This window comes from Trachinotus anak, unplaced genomic scaffold, assembly GCF_046630095.1.
Source record: "Trachinotus anak isolate AG129_WGS33_773 ecotype Australia unplaced genomic scaffold, CSIRO_AGI_Tana_v1 ptg000018l, whole genome shotgun sequence".
Lineage (NCBI taxonomy): Eukaryota > Metazoa > Chordata > Actinopteri > Carangiformes > Carangidae > Trachinotus > Trachinotus anak.
In genome coordinates, this window is record NW_027273869.1 from 14,175,186 (window position 1) to 14,200,309 (window position 25,124).

Below are 25,124 nucleotides of genomic sequence, written 5' to 3' on the forward strand. Positions count from 1 at the left end.
ACACCTGAGCATGAAGGTGGCAGGGCAGCTTCAACTAATGCAATAAGTCATTTTGATTCCCCTGCAAAATATTCTGCTTTAGTTTGCCTGAGGTAGGTCAGACATCATTTTTGAGATCATTTTCCCTCAGCGACTCTTCTGCAGAGGCCACTCAGTAACCGGAAGGGTCACAGGTTAGATCTCCACAACACCCCTACGTCTCCACAACAGCCACGTGTCATGGCTAAACCATTTCCTCGCTCTAATATAAGAGGCCTGCTTTGCATCATCTGCCAAAGATTGAAGGATGCAGGCCGGTTTTTCTCCTCTCTCGACCCCGTTGTTGAACAATGTGCCAGGTATGATCTCAGGGTTTGTCTTGGACACCTGGTTTATCCAATACTTCACATCATGCAGTAATCCTCCTGGCCTCTGACCTCTTTCCATGCTAGTGTTTTCCTCTTTTCCTTCCTTCCTTCTGTGGTCTCAATTTGAGCTTCTTTAAATCTGTTAAGGATTACAGCTTGGACCCCAGGCGACAAAATGCATCTTAGCTAAGGTCATTATTTGGTGCAAATGCTTTAAAAAGCCATCTCATTGAGACTAAGATTTCAACACATTTGGGGCCTCCTTGTGTGTGGTCTGCCCTTTGCCTTCTGCAGGGAAAGACAGTCAAGTTAAGAGAGGAAAAGCCAGACAGGACGAAACCTGCTCCTCTGTTATCTGATCCTTTTTAGTCTTGAAGAGAAAGAGCAGGAGATGAGGAGAAAGCAGATGGTAGGGAGGTAGTCTTTTTTTTTCCGTGCTAAAAGTCATCCAGCGATTGTCCTTCTGATCCAGGCAGGGATCAAAATCAAGACTTCAACAAAGACAAGAAGGGAAGTGATGAGACGAGGAATTGATTGGAAACAATCTGAAAGGATTCGGCAGCTTCAGCCACTGCAGGCGTGACAGGTGTTTGATTAACCTCCCTGGTTAGACTCACTTAAAAAGGACTGCACCTGCAGGAACTTCAGTTTATGACACACCAGTGAGTTCTGACTGTGTGGAAACTTCAGACTTTGTTAGAGGTTTCGTCATTTTCATTCAAGGTGCAATAGCTGGTTTTATGATGCAACAAGGAAGCAGATAGAGGATGAGAGTCTTGCTTTACCAGCTGAGCATATGGCTGCTAATGCAGACATTAGCTAATACATAAGGTGAACTTGGCACCACCACTGTTAGATCCAGCCTCGGCAGGCCCAGTCCAGCTAGCAATGCCAAAGCAGGAAGTAGTGCCTGAAAGACTTTACCGATCCCAGACTTTTCCTGCAGGTCATAGTTATTTATCTTGTGAAATATCTCGACATCTACTTCATGGATTACCACAAAATCTGGCACAGACATTCATGCTTCCCAGCGATCCATAGCCTTTTCCTCCAGCGCCACCATCTTCTTCCTATGGCCCACTTCCCATGATGATCAACTTCCTGCCAGGGTCTAAGCACCAATTTCAATTCCTCCTTCACAATAAATTCTATTTTACTTCAAATTTCTCATTGCCTTTCATTCCTCTTATTAGTCTCTTCTGATTGGAATAAATTTGGTAATTTCCTGGAATTTCATGTAGCACCGTCAAAACACATATTTCAGCCTCATATTTGTGTTCAGTGCTTTTTAGCCACTGAGCTCAGTTTGGGCAGAATATGTTCAGTAACACGAATGGAAGGATTATCAAACACCTCCCATACTTAATCAAATTTTTTTTACTTAAAATTAACAGCATGTTTGTCACAGCTGGTCCTGAGGAGAGTCAACGCCAAGACATGTGCGATGTCTTGGTGTTGGAGTTGATCGAATTCAGACAGCGTGGACACAAAGTTCAAATGCAGCTTTCAACCCACAGCAGCACTGCAAATACACTACATGCACTGTGACTTTTGTAAGGACCACAATGCAACAGGTGCAGCAGCCTCTCACAAAATTCATCCCTGTATTCTTGAATTCTGAATTCATATATCATGGAAATCCACAGTATTTCCATTATTTCCCATTACTACTTGCCCAAGTAGACAGATGCCCGTACAAGAAGGTTTCTCTGGCGACAAGACTGGCAATAGGGTTTAAAAAACACTGCAAGGACTAAGAAAGTGACAAAAGTGTGTGTGTGTGTGTGTGTGTGTGTGTGTGTGTGTGTGTGTGTGTGTGTGCGTGAGTGTGTTTTGTTTTGTTTTTTTCCAGGGGGTGGTCAGTGTAGCGTTTGAATGAGGATGAATGACCGTGAAAGAGGGAGAAAGAGAGAGTTTGTGTGCAGACTTCTCAGCTGAGCTCCACACAGGACCTATCATTACCAGATGTCACAGTGAGGCTGTCTGCCAGCCGAATCGCTGCCTCTTTCTCTTCTTCTCTTTCCCTGTTTCTTCTTTTCTCTCTTTGCTCCCTCTCTCTGTCTCCCTTTTCCTGCACTCTCACTCCCTCTCGTTTTTTTTTGGGTTTTTTTTCTTCCTCCCTTCTCCATTTCCAGCTGCTTTTTGGAGCACGCAGCGAGAAAGGGGGAAGTTCTCCACCAATTGTTTCAGTCCTGAGAGGAGCTCGGCGGTCGGACCCCTCCCTCCTTCTGTCTCTCTCCCCTCTCTCTCCTCTGTCTCTCTTCCTCTCTCGCCCTCTCTCTCTCTCTCCTCCCCTTGTTGTGACAGAGCACACCTGCTTGATCTTGGCTGCACGCGCTCCGAGTCCAATTACCCCATAGGCCCTCGCAGCCACTTCAGTCTCATCCCCCCACTCGGCTGGATTTTGGGAGTCAAGCTCATCTCGCCCACTTCTACTCTCTTTGCCTTGCTTTCACTGAGAACAGGTAGGTCAATCCTTTAACTCTGGCAGAGGAGAAACATGGGGGTATGAATGGGTGAAGTGAGGTTAGGAATAAGGTGTTAGGGCTCACTTTGGACTCATTTTCAGAGAGGGAGAAAACTTAAGAGGGAGGCTCAGTTTTTGCTGGATTTTGACTTTCTGCAAAAATGCAAGCATGACAACATCTGTGATGCATGATTTTAAAAGTCATGTTATTTGCTGATGATGTGATTTTATTTTATGAAATGACTGCTTGTGTATTTTTGCAGTTGCATTTGTCTTTTTGGTAAAGTGGATTTGAGTATGTTTGATTCACCTCTTCATACATCATGTTGCTTCTGCCTCTCTCCGCAGCCTTTGTGTGTGTATATTTGTGTCTGTGTGTCTGTGTGTGTGTGTGTGTGTGTGTTGTGTATATTCCAGATATGTTGCCAGGTCTTGTTCCCACAGCACTCTTGGCTTTGTGATGAGAGACCTTTAATCATTTCCAGTCCAATCTGCATACAGCTCAGTGAAAAGAGCAGTGGCTAGAGAAGGGGGTGTGGTGGTGCTGTTGATGCTGGTACCTCACTCCTCTGCCAAAAACCTTATTTTTCTGGCCCACTAAAGTATCCACGAATGAGTGCCATGTGATACTTTCAGCAGTTTACTCAGTTTACATTTTCAGTTTGCTTTTTTTTTTTTTTATTGTTTCATTTTGTTGCAGTGTTTTGGACACTTCTTTGTTGATTGAATGGATGTAACCCATGTGGAAGTGCATTCTTCAAGTTAGATCCATTGGTGTGTTAGCTTTAAACATGGAAACAGATTTGTTGAGTGAAGGGAAGAAAACTTTCTTTTTGTTTCATTTGCCAACATCAGTGGAAAAGATTGTTTTGTTGCATTAATTTGTTCCTTTCACTATTTTTCTCTCTCTCCCTGTGGCGTTTGGGCTGTCTACAAGGAAATGAGGGCAGGGGAAAAAAAAAAAAAAAAACAAACTGCAACAACAATGAGGATTTCTTTGTGTTGATTCAGCCCATTACTGCTTGTCAAGACTGTGATTGGAAAAGTTGTTTCTGGTGCTTCCCACCCATTCCATTTCTGCAGTTCATTTGAGACTGCAACCAGACTGCTTTAACCCCAATCTCTTATCTGTCTGCTCTGTTACTTCTCAGAGTATGAACCTTCTCTGCGCAGCATGGCGTTCGCTGCTGTGTTTTCACAGGAGCAGAACAGGACCCAAATTGCTAGGGGCAACTTAAAGTGAGAGGCTTTGAAGAGGAGATGAAAAAAAAGCTGTACCTGGCAACACACAGAGCCATTAATCCTGTAATGGTACAGCTTCCTCTATCAAAGAGAGGTCTGAAGGCTTCCCGGCAAGCCACCACACAACTCGCAGCTAACTCATTACATCCTTCATGCCAGCAGGGGGGAAAAAAAACTAATAAGGCTCATCTGCACTGAATTGCATTAAGTGGACTGGAGGGAAACTGAACAGGGGAAAAACTGAGACAAATGAAATAGAAAGAGAAGTGGAACTCAGAATAGAATAGAGGCTAAAAGAAGCATGAACACCGTACTAAAATACACTCAATAAAAGTGCCTCACTAGTTCATATTTTTGAATTGAACTGAGCAGATGTTTAGCATTTCAAACCAGGAATGAGTGAACGGAAGCTTTGGAGGAGACAAGGCCCAGATTTGCACTCGGGGGCTTCATTTTTTCCATCTGGACTCTGACTCTCTGGGTCAAAAAGAGCAATAGAACAACGGAATTAAATGGATATCAGCCATGAAGCTTTTTCTTTTTTTTCCACTCACTGGAATACCAGAAAGTTCCACATGTCACTCTTTCTGGCCAAAGTTTTAAGGGTCAGACACAGACAGAGAGGAATACCATAAGCTATGGGAGGGAAGCCGAGGATGGAAGGAAAGAGCTTAAAATGGGAGGAGGAGATGGAAAGAGAAGAAAGGGAGAGAAGGTTGGGCAGTTCGTCCACGTCTGTGCAGCACAGGCTGTTGATAATGGGACTGAGGTTGATGGCAGGCTGACAGCTCTTCTCATGGAACAGCTGAAATGTGGTTTAACCACTTACTGGCTTTCTCAGGCTATGGCTCTTAACAACAGACATGCTTAAGAGACCTAAACTGATCTTTCAACAATAAGTATGGGTTTGACACTTTTTTTTATTTTTGCTGCATAAGGGAATTGTATTGACTGTAGTGGAGTGAGGACAGCATCTTGGGTATTCTTGAAGCCAGAATCCTCCCATGCAGGCAGACATGGGAGCATGGATGGCTATTTTCCAGATTCAACTGATTTGGTCTAACTCCTATTACAAGAATGTTTTTGGCTCTGAAGTTGTTTGTTGGCTCTGTCTATGCATATTTTCAGATGCACATGTTCTCACTCACAAAATCCCCCGATATCGCAGACATTTAGTGAAAGTAATGACCACTGGCTCCTCAGAGCAGCACTGGCAGAGAGAGAGATCATAAAATCACAAATTTTCACAAATGTCTTAGCATCATCGTCAATCAGACGTATGTGTATGAGAATATATGTTTGTGCAACCATGTGGGAGGGGAGCTCGCAGTCATTTGCTGATGGGTTAAAAGGGCCACACGTGTTTTAAATGTCCTGTGGCCTTGTAAATACCTTCCAGTGATTCATTGCTGACAGACGCTCTGCAGAGGCAGACACAGGCCTGTGGAGAGTCAGATGGGAAGGGGGGAGGTAGTGGACGGGTGCAGGGTGGGATGGTAGTTGGTGTCTGCCTCATATTGGTTTCTTCATTGCATCATGGTTCAATTTTCTGAAAACAAAATAAACTCTCTTTCTTTCATGCTGCGGACATTTGAATGATTTAAGTTTGATTGAGGTGGAAATCGTTCATTTTCTAAGCTCAAGAGTTTCAATGAAAGGCCGTGACAAAGAGGAGAAAGTGACAAAGCAAAAGGAGGGAAAATTACTTTACTCCCTCATGCGAGCTCTGCTTCCTGTCTGGGAATCATTAGTAATGCTGGGGCCAGACTTGGGGGAAAGTGGAGGGAGGGAAGCGAGAGAAAGAGATGAGACAAAAGCAGGAGACAGGAGAATTGACAAGGATGCCGCCGCCACAGGAAATGTCAGCCTCCGCCCCTTTTTTCTTGGTCAGACATTGGTTGATGAATCGCAGGTTTCAGAGACAGGAGAAATGAAGATGGAGATGGTTGGTGTACCATTTACCACATGTCCTTTTCTGGGACATGGTAGACTGTAAATCTTTTGAAAATACAGACTAAACCTTATCACAGCTGCTTATTACTTTTTGATACATTTTTTTTTCTCTATCTACCAATAGATAGAGAAAAAATAGATACATGCAGCACTTCAACAGGCATCTGCTGACCTTTCTAAGCCTTTTCCAACTCTTTGGATTGAATCAGCAGTTGCCTCAGTGTAGCTGAGTGTGCAAAGTTAATATTTTTCTTGATTCACCAGAGAAAGCACAGCTACATTACACACTAACTGTCTGAGTACATGAACATCCTGTTCAACCTTGCTTTATCAGAATTTGGTCAAAATAGCTCCTGCAGTGTTTACTGCAGCTTTAGTATGTTAGACACTGTAGACTGGATGTCTCGTCAACACTGTGTGAAGCTTACCTGCTTTTCACCTCATTAGATCTCTTTTGTTCTCCTTGTGCCTCAAATGTAGCATTTATTTGAGGGTTTTTACAGTGCATTTTTAAAGGTCCATTAATAGGAGTCTTGATTGTGCACCAGTTATTGCCAAATTTGCACTGATTAGTGTCAGTCTACTTCTATTGAATAAAGCCTGTCCTATTTTCACCTTGTAAACTGGTATAGTCGTACTGCGACGTGATACTGGCCATGTTCCCCCGAATGAAGCCAAGCTGAAATGACACATTATGAAAAGAACTTTGAGATCAGTTTAATGCAATTACTCTTTGTGAATACTCATGTGCTCATGTGAATAATACAGATGTTTGATTTTGTACATGTTGGAGATCCCCAAGAGCCAAATATCAAAACCACTGCATCAATCAAAATCAAGTGAGGCTACAAAAATTACATCACCGCAAAATATGTTCAAGTTTCATCTTGACAGTGTGTTTGGAAAAAAAACAGATCATATTTTTAAGCTACAAGGCACAAAACTGAAACCTTTTGTAACAGCAGGGTTTCATTTCCAGCTTGGTGTGATCACTAGGAGTCTTATGTGAAACCGAAAATGATAAGGTGAAGGGCTTTTATCTCATAGCAGAAAGCTGTATCCTCTTTGAAGGGATTTGAAATGCTGATACTGGCTTACATGGTCAAGTCATGTTCCAGCATGCTGTGCTGTGAGCCCTCTGGGTTTAGCATGTACACACACACACACACACACAAGTGTGTTGTTTGAGGAACCTGTGTTGTGTGTTCAGTAGATTCTTCAGGTTTGTGGGTGTGTGTGTGTGTGCACGTGGAGGTGGGAGCATCCTGGTAGAGCAGGCCATCCTGCAGGGCCTGTGGGCACATCTGAGCAGGCTGGTAATGAAAGAACCGATGCCTGGAGCACAGCAGGTTGTCTCATGCATCTTCCTCACATGTTCATCCCTGCTGGGAAAGCTGCAAAAAACCTTAAATTTAAACGTTCAAAAAAAAAAAAAGACAAAGATTGCATTTGGCTACAATTTCTTGGTCTGTGTTTTTAATTTAGAATGACCTTTATGTTCACAGGCAAACCTTGGATGACCATGTACCCATTATTTCATCACTCTAATGTTGATATAAAGCTATAAATTTTCTTCCAGTTCCAAATCCAAAATCCCCACACTCAGTATTAGTACCACTTATAGTTTACTCTGTGGTTACAAATTGTTACTTAATGTCCCAAACAACAATCCCTGAAAATCTCTTGTATTCCTTTTTCCTGGTTTTATTTCAAAATCTTGTTTTATTCTCATCAACAACCCCTGGATCTGATTATGACTCACAAAGTAGCGGTAATTCTTGACTTTGCAGTAAAGATGCAGCCATTAAATGCTCCCAGAGCTTAGTCTGAGATCACCCTCTTCTTCATCTTCTTCTTGTCTGGCTCACACTAAAAGCTGCTGAAACGTTTATGGACAAAGGTTGATGGATTGGTGGCAGGACATATGGAGGACGGCCTTAAATCCTACAACAATGCACATGTGCATGTATATCTGTTTATGTGCTTTTGGGCCGGGGGTCAAAGGAAGGAGATAAGGTTCAGTAATCTGTGGTGAAACCTCTGTTATTTTGTGTGCACTGGTATTCCTTCAAATCGAGGTGGTACTGGCTTCGTGGTACTGGCATTCGTGCAAGATGTGCCAGATGTGAGGAGTTCACGACATCAGTACCACTATGAAAAGTTTGATAAGCTGACTTTCACATATTTTCCAGTACTGGCGGTGAATGTATCGTACTACAAGACAAGCCCAACCCATTTGGCATCTAAACCGGATAAAATAAACCTTCAAATGCATCTACAAGCACTATTTGACCCAAGAGTGCATTACATCCCTAAATCCAAAAAGACAGGAGGACATTCCTGCCAAGTCTGCAGACAAGGTTTTCGTTGGATCTAGCTTTAACTGTGCTTAGATAAGACAGCCTAACACAGCCAAGATTACTCAGTGTGTCGACGACTAGAACAACATGTCCTCTGGATCTATTGTATGTTCAGACCAGCGCTCTTTGTTTCAGCACCTCCTGTTACAGTACATACTCCATGTTTCCAAGTGGAAAAACTGCATTAAACATTGCTGTGACACAATTCCCGGCTCCAAGTGCCGACTTATGAAATCACCCTTTTGAGTGTTTTTCAGCTTTTTCCACTTCATAGCAACAGAACAAGAGAGAAAAAAAAAGAAACATTAAGAAGCAGAGATGTCCCATCCAACACGAGTCCCATCTGAATAGAAGAGATTTCAAGCTTGGTCATACTGTATGCAAGCACAGTATCCACTGTACTGAGGCTGTACAGTGTGTCAAAGCGGCGGCTGTTTTGTGGACAAGGACTATAATTACAGTTTATGTTGAGAATCATTCTCAGCTGTGATCCCCTTGACCTGATGTAACCCTAATCTGGATAACACTACATCAGCACATCTCTTTATTTCTCTCACATCCTCACCCTCACAGAGCACTAAAAGATTTAAAGCTTTTATTGCTTTTCACACATACAGTACAATATGTGCACATATGACGGTACATATACAACATGTGCACCTGCTTAAATACACTTATAACCATGATATTAATTCTTTATTCAAACCTCAAAACACGCAAGCACACACACAAATAACAGAAAGTAAAACAAAGATGCAGCACGTAAGCATCATACATATGCACACAGACCATATAAACCAGCCTAGAGTCACTTTCAGCTCTGGCCAGTTGATGGTTTTGGGTCAGTTTCATCAGCCTGGTCATGATGTTCAGGTCAAGGTCTGTTGCAGACCAGCTGCTCCCCAATCATTTGTTAGCAGCTGCGGCTCAAATCCGCCCTTCAATTATTGTGGCACCAAGAGGGACGGAGTAACTTTTGGCTTTACGCTTGACAAGCAGATTGCTAGGTCTTTGAAACTTGTATGTGTGTGTGTCTTTGTGTAAAAGGTCAGGGAGTTTGTGTGGAAGTCTGCACTGCTCAAAGTTTGTGTGTGTCTGTGTGTGTCTCTGTGTGTCTGTGTATCAATTGGGCTGTGGTTGTGTTTAGAAATAGATGACTGCCTACGGAAGCAGGATTCTCCCAGTGACTCTGGATGCTTGCTTTTGCTTTTATTGTACTTTGTGACACACACACACACACACACACACTCACACCATGAAGCACTTGGCAAACAAATCACCACTGATTCATTACCTTGGAGCAGAAAATGTAGTACAACAGTTTACAGTGGCAGCCATGAAATGTCTTATGTGTATCCCCTGTGTATTACTGTAAAAGCTAATGCAGATGTTACTTATTCAGAAGCCAGTGCCGTTTGTTGTGAATGACATAGATCATAATCTTTAAGGAAAAGGGGAAACATAACTGGTGAATCTTATAGTACAGTGATTCTCAACCCGGGGTACGTCTGCAGTTTCTACAGTGTATGTGTCAGATTGTAGAGTAGCTCAACTGACAGGAGAAAATAAAAGCTACAAGTACGAAAAATATAAAGAATATATTTAAAAATAAATCTGCACATTGTCAGCTGTAACATCTGAACACTATGTGCTGTGAGTGAGAGAGTGTGAAAACTACTAGAAAAAAAGCTGATGCTAAAGCTAAATCATATAGCCAGATAAAAGCAACGGATGAACGGTTGAAATAGCCAGCCAAAGATAAAGGATGATGGTTAAAATGGACAGCTAAAAGTAATACAAATGGATGAACTGTGAAACTGTTAGCTAAAAGTAACGGTTGATGGCGCAAAATATCTAAACATTAAGGATAAATGGTTTAAATAGGTAGGGTACATGTGACAAAAAAAACAAAAAAACAACTTTTGGACCACTGGCTTAGTAGATATTGCATGACCAGAAGTTCATTTTTCGATAGTAGTGTTTCTGTAAAAAACAGAAACATTAGGTATCCCTTACGCTTGTCCCCTCTGACAAAGTAATATTGTGTAATTTTCTCTTTTGGCTTTGCACCAACCGCTCCTCTATCACCTTTCACCTTCTGCTAAAAACTGACCTGTTAAATAGCTTATTTGGCCAACCTCACTAAATTGTTACACCCAAGTGTTTAACCTACTACCCCCCAACCCTCCACCTCTCACCTTTGCCCTTTGCCTCTCTGGACTTCAATCAGTGTCGCTTGTTCTGTTTTTTTCCCCCACAGCTTCCGTCCGTCTGCCTTTGAATCACTGCCACATTGAAAATGTATTTTTCCCTTCTCTTTGCATTCTTTCCCTCCGATTATAACATTAAATCAGAAACAGATAGTTAGACAGAGTAATTTAAAAAGTAATCACAGACAGACTGTTTTTCAAAGTGTATCCACCCAAACCTTTGAACTGTGTCCTCTCGTCCTCCAGGCTCCCTGCTAGCAGCACCATGAGGTCGGCCTGTCTCTCTCTGCTCCTGGTCACTGCCTGCTGGGCTCTGCCCTTCCGGCAGTCAGGCTTCCTAGACTTCATGATGGAGGATGAGCCAGGATCAGCTCTGCCTACAGACTCTCCAGGGCCAGACTCTCCAGAGACAGACTTAACTGTCCATGTCATGCCTGTTGGTCCCAAGTGCCCCTTCAGATGCCAGTGCCACCTTCGTGTGATCCAGTGCTCTGACCTCGGTAAGACAAGACAACATCTACTGATGCTTCATATGGTTGTGTGTGATCCCTTTCATTTTTTATTTGGTTATTTTAACCAATGTATTCCCTTTAGGGTTACAGATGAGCCTCAGCACAAACTTGTTGCAATGCAGTCACACAGGCTTCTCCACACAAGTTGATAATTGTAGAGGATTAATACTGAATAAAAAGCATATTTCTATGATCTTGAATGAAAGATTTTAATGTTTGCTGGAGACATACAAAGCAGAAAGACAAAACTGATCCAATGCATTATCTCAATGTGTGTGGGACTCTCTCTTGTCTTTTCAGACTATTAAACCTTTTATAATTAAAGTTTTAATGTGCAGCTTTTTAGCATCAATGACTCATTAACCACACTGATTCTGAGGCAAAGGTGTTATTACCGGAAAGAAAGGTAAAAACAAAAAATAGCTTAGACCCCTTTTATTTTTTGTTACTATATTGAACTTCATAAGAAATCAATTATCGTCTGAGTTTTCAGCATTCAAAGGAACAGGTGGCAGTATCATCTGTGATACACAAAGCCCCGGTGTTTATGAAAATGTGTACAAAGGTATCGCAGTAGTAAACACACGCGTGTTTGAATTTACAGTCTCTGAAACGAGACACACGCGCCTATCCAAAATATCTAAAAGACAAGAAATACCCCAGTCAGCAGCCTGACAAATACAAATGCCCCAGTCAATATTTATAAATGGAAGAGCGGATAGGCTTCCAATATATTCTTATATATTTTGTATCATTATTTGTCTATTATTATTTTTATCTGAATATATTATGGCAGAACTCATATTTTCTTAAATCAATCATTTTGCTTGTGTCAGGTAGTGACACCTTGAAATAGCTTGTTTTGTTCAATCACCACTCCAAACCTTAGTTATTCAATTTCACAACTATGTAAAATAGAGAAAAGTAACAAATTCACATTTTAGAAACTGGAAAGCAGAAGTATAAAACTAATATTACAACCTCAAAACTTTGCTGCTGGTGTTTTGCAACATATCCATTAATGTGTTTTAATCTTGAGATATAAAAACTATAATTCATCTTTTATCATTTGTTTGCTTTGTCAGACCTAAGTACTAATGCTACACGTGGTCCCTAATGGCTAATATAGATCAGTGTGATTTGATTTGCATTAAAAAGTCACGTAAAAGTGTCAGTAGCCTTTTGTTCGCATCCATTTTCTTCATTTACTCCTCCATTTGGTGTACTGGCCTGGATTCCGAACTGCTGAGCTCACTATGACGGGTCAGAGGCTGAGGTCAGACGGGTGTCTGCACCAGTTTTACTGTACTTTTATTGTGTCTCCACCAATCCACCCAAACCCACGGGGTCATTTGAGGGGTGTATTATGTTGCCCATTATTGTTAAGTCAGCCAGAGAACAAGACACCAATGTTGATAAGTTAAATGCTCACAGATGTGAGTCTTAATTCACTTCCTCTAACAGTTTTATTATTTGCTCTTTCTGAGCAAATAGTTTTCTTATACATCAGTGAAAGATTAAAGGATAGCCTGGAAAGTCCTGAACAAATCCCAGGACATCAACTGTTCCTAAACTTGTTTCTCAATGTAACACTCATTCACTCAGACTTCAATTACTTAGTCAGTTTTTTTGCTTTAGCACAGTCACAACAATTTACTCAGTTGTCATCTTTGGTGTTTGGAGTTGATCAATTCTGTTTGTCTAATCTGATCTATAGCATATACAAGAGCTTGAGTAATCTCATAAACTTTGTCACAGAAAAGTCCCTGACCTCATTTATTCTGGTATATTACATAAAACTGCTTTGCTACGCAGTTGGGTTTGATCGTTTTTTTGGCTCTGCTTTTGTTTGCAAAGGGAGGGGAACAAGCTTCAAGGAGACAGATGAAGGAGAGGGGGAGTGACACAGATGGACAAAATGGGAGGATAAACTTAAAAGAGAGGACAGACATAACCAGCTCATAACCACTTTCATTTCATAAGCTCAAGCTGACAAGTGTGAGGGATACACAGAAGAGGCAGACAGGCAGATGCACAGGTGGCTGAAGCGTCAGAGCGATAGACGGGCGGTCAAAGACAGACAGTTGGAGAGAGTGATGTCCAGGAAAAGACTGGTTCCATTACATCAGCGCTCCAGCCGGGGCCCCAGTCATCAGCGGCAGCACTTTCCCCAGAGATGCAGCTCCATGGCTGGATTCTCAACTTCTGCATCAGCAATGTTGGCCCCAAGCTTCCATCTGTTCCCCAGACCTGCTGGCATGCACACAAACACACACTCAAGACACACACACAGGAATAAACACATGTATATATTTGGACGCATGGACACACACGCACACACAGGCCTGGACAAGGCAGTAAGACTCTTAGCTTAGCTTTTGTAGATGTGGATTTTTCTCAGTGAGTTTGCAGCTGGCAGCATGACAGCCAAAACATTCAAGAGAACATTTAGCCTGAGGTTCAAATGAGTTGTGATTACATTGCTAGTTATGTTAGAAAGAGCTTTTGCTGAGGGATAAATAAAACAACAGACTTGTGCTGTTGGTCAGAAGTGTAAAGTTTTGCTCTGACCGTCAACATAATCAGCATAAAAAAACCATCTGTTTTATGTTCCATTATTGCGTAAGTTGTGTAGTCATATCTACCCACACTTCCGAATGACCCACCAAAAACTCCAAACTTGCGCTGACCCATGAGGCAATCAGGCCCGTGATGACACAACCAGATCAAGAGATAAACACCATAAACACTGTCATTAATACTTGGAAGTGCTGAAATGAGTCCAGTCCAAAGCAATCATTCGCTTGATATCCCAATTACTTTGTTTTAAAATTGAGAGATAAATAGTGGGGGCAAGATTTAAAGTCCCAGTTTTCCTGGCAAGTAGCCATCAGCTGAAAAGTGAGATGCTGACCCAAACATGGCATTCAAATAATTTATACTCTTTGGTCAGTTCTTGTTATTGTCATCATCATACTGATCTTTAGTGTAGCACTGATTATTTTGTGTCATATACGACCAAGCACATGTCTGAAAAGCTGTAGTGGTGCAGTATATTTGACAACTGGATGTCATATTTAAAAAAGCCAGGGATTATCTGTTTTTATATTCTTAAAAACAGATGGAAATTAAAATGAATTTGAATTTTTTTAGGTTTTCTTTTTATTTATTTTAATGGACTTTGCTGCACAATCAACAGATCATTTGTGTTTCCCCACAAATTATTTTCTCTACTTTCTCTAACAAGAAGGATTTTTGAGCTGTTTGTCAAATCTGTGTGAGAAATTGGTTTTAAACCATATTGTTGCTTAACAAATCTGGGTGCTATTTGAAAAAGATCCTGAAAAATCTAAAACCATTTCCCTTACATATTAGGATCATGACATGTTTACCTTCTCAGTGGTGCCACACGCTAGACTCATTTAAACTGTTTACAGTGACAAGAAAAAAAGTCTGTTAAAGGGGATTCCAGCTATTTGTCTCTGCATTTCCATACAACCGGAGTACAAATTAGAAAAGGGATACTCAACATTGAAGCAGCAAAAGCGGAGAATGTCTGACTTTAAGAGAAGAACAAAAAAAAAAAAGAAATTGTGTGTGTGTGTGTGTGTGTGCAAGAGGTAAGCAGTGTGGTGCTGTAATGATGTGGTGACCACAAACAGCTGTGATGGTTTGTGGGTCATCCACTGCCGAGTTGGAAAAGCTGACAGAAAAGCAAACCTAGCTGGAAGTAATGTTTGGGTGAGCTGAACAGGAGTCGTCACAAGCTTTTAGGACAAAATGCATCCAGACATACGTATATAGACTGGAGATACGGAGAGTAAGCTTCTTTGTTAAACAGTTTATTCTACGCCTCTTCCTCTGAAATGTAAACTGCACATTATGAATCTCAGTGTCTTTTTTGTGTTACCACGGACGCATAAGAGCATACACAATAACTCCCAGCTGTCTTCACTCTGTTTTTTTTTTTTGTTTTTTTTTTTACTAAAAAACAGTCCACTCAACCAAACAGTCTTTCACTACTGATGCCATTTTCTATGTCACATGACGTGCCAAACTAAAGTCCAAGCAAAACGGCTTAGTGTGAGCTCAGTGTCCAGGTATGCAGTCGCTTACTTACTCCAAAGGAAATTTGTTTTAAGGTCCATTTCCACCATGTGTGCCTCAGAGCACATCAAATAGTTATTTGGTCCCTTTGGAATGTCACCATAAAACCCACTGCACAAGTCCCAATTATTGAGACTTTATGTGGCACGCTACGTTGACAAACCAGACCTTGTTATTTCAGAGTGTCGCTACTGTAAACCCCATTAGTGTTTCCTTCTCCTCCAGATTTGATTCTCTCCATTTCAGTATGTGCAGTTCATAATAGTTTGTAAGTGCTTAAAGCCCCTGAAGACTGGAGTTCAAATCTAAAGTGCTTCTCACAGCTTTAACTTTTTATTATAAAATCAACAGCCAAAGTTTAAGTTCAGAAGAAACCACCCTTAGTTACTATAAAGAGTTTAGCACTCCTAAAGTCAGCTAATCTGCTTAATCAGGACTGTGTGGGTGTGTGATCTCGATGGACTGACAACGCCGGCAGCAAAAGCAAACAACTGTTTGACAGATTTTGTTTAACACAGAAATATGTGACATCACCTTTTTTCCAACTAAGGCTTCCCCACTTCAAAGTTGTGAAAAAAGCAGGAGGAAAAACGCAAATATGCAGAAATCGCTCAAGTGAAACTGTTTTAACTTTAACTGGCAGAAATGTTTGTATTCATGCAGAACCCAACTGCTCATAAGAAACTTAATGAGGAAATAGTTTTTCAGGGCCTTTAACATTAACAAGTAGACTTGATTTATAATCCCTACAATTGCTAAACCCTGCCCACAAACTGAGATTGTCCAGTTATTATCTTAGTCTCCACAACCACTGACTTTTTGCCTGGAACGTGTAACTTTAGCCTCAGTCTTTTAGCATTATATTATAAATGCAACTATTATGTGTATAATAGACCATTTCACGAGGCTGTTATGGGAAAATGACTTAGTGGGAAACATTAAAACAAAAGCTGGAGATGCAACTCACAGTTTTAGTGTTAGCTTTAGCTAATGCTAGCTAGCCACAGCCAGTAAAATCAAGTGGCAGCAGTTACTTTTTAAGCTGAAAAGACTTTTCATCGTCAGCTAGAAATAACATTTCTGATTTTGTTTAGTTCTGTGTTTAATTGTTAACCAACAGTCAGAGAAACTGACTATTTACAACTCCAAGGAGACCAAGAGCAAAGCCTTTTTTTTTTTTTTTTTTTTTTTTTAATCCATTTCCTGTTGAGGTCAGACTGTGGTTAACCTCTCATCACCTGGACCAGAGCTGTCACCACCTCACTTCAAACTCACTTTTCCATCATTCCAATGGACTTGTGTTTGAATAGCGCTAACCCACACACAGTACATCTAATTAAACAATGTCTCATTAAAAATTCACCATCAGGTCTGAAGGCAGTTCCTGGGGATATCCCTGATGACACCACCCTGCTTGACCTGCAGAACAACAAGATTACTGAGATCAAGGAGAATGACTTCAAGAACCTCAAAGGACTGCATGTAAGAGACATTTTACTTCCATGTGTAGAGCTGCATGGCTGTTCACTGTGTATTATTCCTAAAGTTATGTAATGTGTGTTCTTATGTAACCATTACACCAACCGCAACCTCTCTTCGCTATGAAAAGCTGATGATCCCCAAGGGGAAACATTTGTTGGCTTTTATTTGTGCTGTCTGGGCACATGCAAAAAGAGAAAAAAAATGTTCCAGGATGCTGGCCGGGAAGAAATTACACAAGTTATGAACCAGGTTTGATAAGCGTGCTGCCAAAACACTGTCGAACCATCATCATGAAAAAAGGGCCCCACATCAACTTCCACCCGAACTCCCTCTTCCTCCTTCTCTATCTAGCCACCCATAACACGTTAATGTAACTGGCCTCTCAGGGGGACTGGACCACATACCTCTCAATGACGCATGTCTGCTTGCACAAGAGTGGATCAGCAGGAGTGAGATTCCTCTGAAAACCTTAGGGATAACTTATAGCGGCCTTGAACTTGGCTCTCCATCTTGACAGAGCAGGAACTGTGTTGGAGAATCTAACAGCTGCTGAGTTCAGAACGTCTTGTTTTTGTTGAATCTCATCTGGAAAGTACAGATTTTTTTTTTTTTTTTTTAACACTCCCATGGTGCATTTGTAGCACTGAATGTTTCTGAGTGGGAGACCGGTGAAAGCCACTAATGTATAAAGTTCAAATTCCATAATAATGTGAATTTAAACAAGAACAGACTGGATTATTAAAAAAACAGCAGTAAACTAAAAAACACCACTATTTTTGACTCCACTTCACTGATGCATTAAATATTTCATGCCAGAATGAATCCCTAAAATTTATTTTTCGCTGCAGCATTTTCACTAAACCGAAACACTGTGGAGACAGTGGTAAAAGCTCTTCTACACCATGGAGCAAGAAAAAAACATTTTTAAGACAAGTACCTCATCTCCCTGATATTCCTCCCTATAGGCTCTGATCCTGGTGAACAACAAAATCACCATCATCCATGCCAAGGCTCTCAGCCCTCTGACCAAACTGCAGCGCCTCTATCTGTCTAAGAACATGCTGAAGGATATGCCAGCCAACATGCCCAAGAGCCTGCAGGAGCTGCGCATCCATGAGAACGAGATCGCCAAGATCAAGAAGGCCTCCTTCCAGGGCATGTCCCACGTCATCGTCATGGGTATGAAATGCAAAACACCTCTTGATTTGTTTGAGAATGGGAATATTTATTTGGATAGCACAAGTAGTCTGAGGATGGCACATATTTCCAGCAATAGGTCACATCTTCCAAGGTATGTCCATGATCTTGTGGTTGGCAACAGCCATGATTGTAGTGAGTTTTCTAGTAACGTCACAAAAAGAAGAGTTCCTTTCTCTGGGGAAGTTTGTGGAAAATGCTGAATATGAATATTGCCACTTTTAAAGATGTAGCATGTTGATGCCTCTGAAGATGCAACCTGCTGCTGAAAAATGGGTAAAAGGTCGGTTCAGGAAAGACCATCCGATTGAATTGCATTGCCTGTCTCCACCACAGTAGTTTTACTTGGAAGGAACCAGGGTCTAAATTTAGTTTTTGGACCATTAATTCCAAGGAACAAAAAGTCCCTGCTCAGTTTTCAGTCTCTCTTTTTAAGTCTTTTCCACTTCTGTGTGTCTCCTTTGCAACAATCGTGACACATACAAGATGTGCAATAGTATACAAAAGAGAACAACACGATGACTAAGTGTCAAGTGCAAAAATCTATCTTAAATAACCAAACAGCTTGCACACTACAGGGCTCCAGTTTTCACGTACTTATTGCACTATAAACCTGTACCCAAAAAAATCAGACCTGTCTGATGAAGAGCAGTGGTGGTTGAAACATCACCACATTCTTGATGTAATAATTAAGTCCGAGTCATTTCCTTGTTTCTTATTGTTTGCTCAATTTTTGGCCCAGCATCTCCCCCTTTTTTGGTTTTGATGTGCATGTCCATATCTAGTTTGTAGTTTTTCATTTTGACATATCTTCTTGGGTCCTCAGCTGTGGTAGAAGCACAAATAGTAATGTACAAAAGGGAGTTTTAGTTCCTAAGGTGGCTCCTTAGTTTTGGTTTTCCTATTTCCTAGAAATATTGGTTTGAAAAGTCCTCCTAACAGATGAGGCTACATACAGAACTACAAATAAGTTGATGTCTTTGTGTCAATAAGATTAATTGAAAAATAGAGCACAGCATAGATGCTCTAATGCTACATATGGAGTACATAAATCTAAAAAGGCTCATGTAATCTAAAGGAAAGTTTGATTCATGGTGTTTCACTGTTGAGACCACATTTACAGTTTATCTCTGGCTTGTAAAACTTCCTGTTCCACAAATTAAAAAGTGTCCTTCTGTCATTGCTAAAGCAGAAAGTGATGATTCAGTCACTTAAAATGCAACGATTTGAGCATTATGATCCCACCCTGACAAATTGTGGAATCTGGCATGGAGAAAGGCTGCGTTGCAAACACAAACTATTCTCTTCCCCAAGACTTTGTTTACTCATGACTCAGCTCTATGTTCCTGTAACACACAAGGAAAGGAATTAACTTCATAGGCATGATCCACGACTAATGTTCTCTTTCTTTCTATCTTTCTGGGGTCCTACTCATTCTTCTGTCTTTTTTTTTTTCAGAGCTGGGGTCCAACCCTCTGAAGAGCGCTGGAATCGAAGCCGGTGCTTTTTCTGACCTGAAAAGAGTCTCTTACATTCGCATTGCAGACACTAACATCACAGAGATCCCCAAAGGTACAACACCGATATCTTTTTCCACAAATATTTTCTAAATTAGGGGATTTGGCTTAATTTGAGTTTTATCCAGTCAGGCTCACCCAAAAATAACCATCTTCTATCAAAAGAATGCTTGGTTGGATTTAAGTCTTCAGTGAAACAATGGGCTCACAGTGAAAAAACACAGAAACTGTACTGCATAGTAATTCAAAACTATCCCACCTCATGGCGGGAACATATAAGGTGTATTTAGTGAAATGATACATGTAATGAGAAGACTTTGCAAAATAATTGGTTTGACAGTCATGGAAATAGCCACTCCTTGACAACTGAGCTGAAATGTAACCATCAGTTTCTATGTAAAAGTGGTTCCATAATGTCATGTGAGCCACCGAGGTACAAAGGTATACGTCTTGAGTCGTCACTTAGCTCCAGATGGTAATCCTTGTCTCGTGGGTTGTCCTGTCAGGTCTGCCCAGCTCTCTCTCTGAGCTCCACCTGGATGGAAACAAGATCACCAAGGTGACAGCCGACCGCCTCAAAGGCCTGAGGAACCTGGCTAAGTACTGAAAATTATGACTCTTATTTAAAACATTGACCCATATTAGCTTTACCATTTATTTTTGACTTTGATTTTTGAAGCTAGACAATCTAACTTTAGCCTAAACAGCCAATGTGGCAATTACAGGATAAGTCTTGTCCAATGGTTATGTGCATTTAGCCGGGTTAACTAATGTTATCCACCATAAGCTAGTCGTCATACCAGACCAGGTATAGTTACAGTGGGAAAAAAAACCCTGAGTGTATTTAGGAAGTTGCATTTTATTCCTTATGAATCCGATTTTCATTTATAAGACGAACACAGTGTTATTTCATCTTTGAAAAGTGACATAGTCTCGCTGAGAAACTCCCCGTTAGAAAAAAATTAGTTTCTTGTTCTGTTTGTTATGTCAAAGTTTTTCATGCTGTCTCGTGTTTTCATTCTTTGGTTTGACATGGATCAGCTTTACTTGGAATGCTAGCTCTGGCATTACCATTTATCTGATTTACTAGAGAACAAAACCTTAGACCCAGTAGTTTTTGGCTAATCAAAATAACTGGTTTGCTCATTAAATTGGTTGCACTGTTCAGATTGTGCCAAAGAAGACATACCGAGCGAGAACAAAGAGGGCTTTGTTGCATCATGAGTAGAATATGTTGATCATTTGTTTTGTTTTGGCTTCTTTTTACTATTTTGCTGGCTATAATTTTGGCAGCAGGCAACAAACACTGATGTAACTATCTCAGTTTCTCTTGTGTCCTCGCTCTTCAGCACATTTACACATTTCAGTGTCTCATCTACCTGCTGGTTTTTCTTGCAGACTGGGTCTGAGCTACAATGAGATCAGCTCTGTGGAGAACGGCACATTGGCTAACGTCCCCCACCTGCGAGAGCTGCATCTCGACAACAATGCTCTGACCAGCGTGCCTCCTGGCCTGCCCGACCATAAGTACATCCAGGTACAGTGCTTGTACTGTAGATCTCAGTGTTATTAGTCTAGTTTTGAATATACAACATAATGACAGGAAGATTGTTATTGCAGCCATTTAGTTCCAGCAAATTTACTCTGCTTGCGCCTATAGTTATGTTACTTGTTTTCTTATGGTGTGATCACAATACAGCTCATTTTCTCTCATCTAAGCCAAGCTGGAGACCTTTCCTTTGTTGCATTTTTGCATTTGGTTTGTTTAGGATCCCACTACCCGATTACAAGTCAACCAAGGCTTCCATAACAAAAGTCACATGGATTCATTTAGTTTGTTTATTGAGTAGAGTGTTGGTAGCCTGTCATACTATAGTATTACAGGTTTTGGCAGTAGGGGGGAGTGTAAACAGACCGCATTCCAGGTTCTTTAACTTTAGCTTGGCTTCAGTTTATTTCATCATTTCATTAGGCCTCTCCATCCTGAGTAACTGCTGCACCCATCCCATCCCCATAAAGTCGTTTGGGGTAATTTCCTGTACTAGGTTGGGATCATATATTCAGTCAACCATCTTTCTGCAGTCATTTTGTGAGCACCCAACGTCCTCAGCAGACATAACAAACCAAACTATGGGAAGAAAAGAGCAAGTTTAGAGCTCCCATCAAACTGATGTGCACAGTTTGTTCTTAACTGAAGTTTCTCCCAGCACAGACTAGGGGAGTAGAAACTGTTTACCCAAAAAGACATATGTTTAATATGAATGTGGGAATATATGAATATAAAAACAACACTTTCAGTTTGGGATGTTTTATATGAAAACAATATAATTAATCTAAACTAATCTAAGTTATAAAAAGATAATTATATTCTCACAATTAAAGTAGAAGGTCAAACCTCTAAGAATAAATAGGTGCTCAGGAGGGTTTTTATTCTACGAACTACATATTCAAAGGGACTTGCTGAGGTGTTTAGCTTTGTGATCTTTTCATATTCTGAGCTCTTTTTGTTTCCTATCTGCTCTCTTTTGTGTGTTGCTGGTTGTAATTCATTATGACCTTTCTCCATGTATAGTTTGGTGTTTTTGGATCTGGAGACTTTGACCTCTATATAAGCCTTATATTGTCTGTCCCAGTGTGTTTGTGCCACTTCCCTCCTTTTGTTCTGATTTCTAGGAGCCTTCTCATCACCATCAGTTGCGCATGATGAGGGCCAAAGTGTTTAGCTGTATTTGTTTTTATCCACTCTTATGTTCATATACTTTTTTTATGCGCTTGTGTCGGGTTTTACATGCTCAGGAAAAAACCTAAGCATGTAAAACCATGCTCTTTTTATCTTTTCTTCACTGTTTTTCGTTAAACACGCTGAAGAGACAAAACTTTATTTGGCTTTCTTGAGCTGTTATTATTCATTTGGTGACTTATTATTATCCTCTTTATCTGCTTTATTTTGGAAAATCTAAATTATTGCCATCCACGTCCTAGTCAGTGACCGAAGGTTGTCATTATTTTAATCCTTTCTCTAGGTGGTCTACCTCCATGTCAACAAGATTGCTGCTGTGGGAACAGAGGACTTCTGTCCTCCCGGCTTCAACACCAAGAAGGCCATGTACTCTGGCATCAGCCTGTTCAGCAACCCCGTTCCTTACTGGGAAGTTCAGCCAATCACCTTCCGCTGCGTCTTCGACCGCTCCGCCATCCAGCTCGGCAACTACAGGAAGAAGTAGACAGTCCTGCGCACCCCTGCAAGGAAGTGTGTGTTTGTAAATGAGTGTGTGAAAGTTTTGTAAGCGTGCGTGTTTGACCACAGCCCCCCTACCAAACACTGACCCCCCCCAACCAACACTGCTTCCCCTACAAATGATGATGTCATTAATCCACACACTCATTTCAAAACTTCAGTGGACATGGACCTCAAACACAACATATCATTTTCATTATTTAGCTTCGAGGTTGGTGCAACAGTAGTACACACAGCTTACAGCAAACACCAGCATACTATGGTGATGCTCTCACACACAGCACATCATTCATAGGACCAGTTTAGCGAGCATTAACATTGCAAATATGATCTCACATTCATGATGTAACATATTATTGTGTATAATATGTGCAATTCATTCTGTGGACAAATTGAAATTCAGAGGTGAACCCTGACCAAAAAGATCTGAAATCTCACTCAGTGGAAAATGTTATGAATTCCAGTTTTTCAACCATTATTCATCATATGACTCATGAGCAAGCTGGCCTGTAGAGCAGGCAGCAAGGGGTTAACTTGTGTTTTATAGTACCTTTAACAACTGGTATACAAGAATGTACTAGATATTACCTGTGTACTAGGAATAGCATTCAGAGTGTAACACTACCACGCTGCACTCCATGAAAGAACTCTGAGTTTCTATTTGTATTGTACTCAATTCAAGTAGAGATAAAAGCAACAGTGACTTCTATCACATTGTGATTTCTTGTGCTTACTTCAGTGTTGATTTTGGTTTTTCTTCATCACATTCCATCCCCTGTTCCTCTCCTCATGTATGTTGTTCCATTAAAAAAAAAAAAAAAGGTGAAAATAGCTTCTAAAAAATGTAGAATAAACCATGTATGTTTTCAACAGAAGCCATTCCCAAAGATTTATATGCATGCTCTTATTTTTTCCTTTCAACTTGAACCTGGTGCTTTCTGGAATCTCTTGTTAATGCGTGTATGTATGTCCCTCATTGTTTCCCTGCCCTTTATTTCTTTTTTTTTTAAGAGTAAAGACAAATTGGAGGGTGCATGTGGACTGGCATGCCCACAGCACCCATGTTGGTGTGAATGTTGTATGTATAGACGCTGTATATAAATGCTGTATAAAAACCTCTCATCACTTAAAGGCACAAGCACTTACCATAGCTCAGACTTAATATATCAGCAACAAAGGTGTTCCTCTTTTTTTCCCGGAGCAGGGGCTCCAGCTAAGGTGTCCTGAACAAAATAAAAATACTAATGGAAAAAGTAGCAGTTTTTGATGGATGTAATGACCAGAATTTGCATATTATCAATGATGTGCGTGGATATTGATGATACTACAATATCCAGGGATGATACTGCAGTTACAAGCGGCTTCCTGGCGAACAAGGTCAAGAGGAGGCACAGGTAAAATGATCTGAGAAACAGGTGAGAAACCTTCACCTTTACTTATACTCAAGAAACACATATTATGTGACAGTACTTCATTTAAGATGGTACATAATAACAAAAGACTTGTGCAATAAGGCTGCTTGGAATGGCTCAATCACAGATCAAATGTTTGGAAAATTTGCTATATAAAGGAATATTTGTGCATATTAATGCTGTTCTTATGGTAAGAATTTGTCAAGTGAAATGCATACAAACAACACACATTTCATGCTAGATATTTCATAAGAGGTCTGACCAGCTGACAACGATATTTTGAAATAATACGCTTAAAAGAAGTCTCGCTTTACACATATTCAGCCTCATGGGCACCAAAGTCATCTATCATTTTCAATTTAACTGGACACTTTAAGAACAAAGTACTGCTTTCTTGTCATCTGGTAACAATAAGTCACATTACAGATGTTTCAACACACTGCACTCCTGTCAAAGAGTGAATATAGATCAGATTCTTCTTCTGTGTCCAAGAAAGTTATAACATCGGGGCCATTCATCAAGTGTAGGTTCTCAGCATGTTACAGGTATTAGTCTTGCAGGAATAAGTGGGTCTTAGCTACTTTTTTGGCTAAACAGCATTGTGAACAAAATCAGTAACAGTGTCCTGTTATAGACCCAAGTTGCACAATCTACTGCTTCTAGGGGTTGGGGCCATTCCCAGAATGCATTGGCCAACAGTCAGGGTACATTCTGGACAGCTCACCAGTCCATCACAGGATGTACTGTATACATTTACAGGACATATATGTGTCTATTTACATAAGTGGACAGACAACGCATTCAATGTAGAATCACCAGTGTCTATGTAGGAAGAAAGCGGAGCTCCCTGAGGAAACCACACAGACACAGGGAGAGCATGCAAAGTCCACACAGTCCAGCAGGTTTGACAATAGACCTTGTTGCTGCGAGGCGATAATGTGAATCACTGAGCCATCGTACCACCACATTCAGGTCCCATGGTGAGGAAAAACACTTGGTTAAAGGGTCTAAAAAAGATTAATTCACTTCTCTGCAGCCTCCAGTTCATATTGATGGGTTTTGTGGGCTGAGGTAAAAAAA

The 25,124-nt window shown here is 40.8% G+C and overlaps 1 protein-coding gene across 1 annotated transcript; it reads left to right on the plus strand.

The window, feature by feature from the left end:
• The first annotated feature begins 2,268 nt into the window (after positions 1–2,268).
• Positions 2,269–23,888, plus strand: dcn (decorin). Its single transcript, XM_071502014.1, has 8 exons — positions 2,269–2,812; positions 10,826–11,079; positions 16,568–16,680; positions 17,646–17,859; positions 19,336–19,449; positions 19,901–19,994; positions 20,793–20,931; positions 22,418–23,888. The coding sequence occupies exons 2-8, from the start codon at positions 10,845–10,847 to the stop codon at positions 22,616–22,618; spliced, it is 1,110 nt and encodes a 369-aa protein (XP_071358115.1). The 5' UTR covers positions 2,269–2,812; positions 10,826–10,844; the 3' UTR covers positions 22,619–23,888.
• Positions 23,889–25,124: the final 1,236 nt, after the last annotated feature.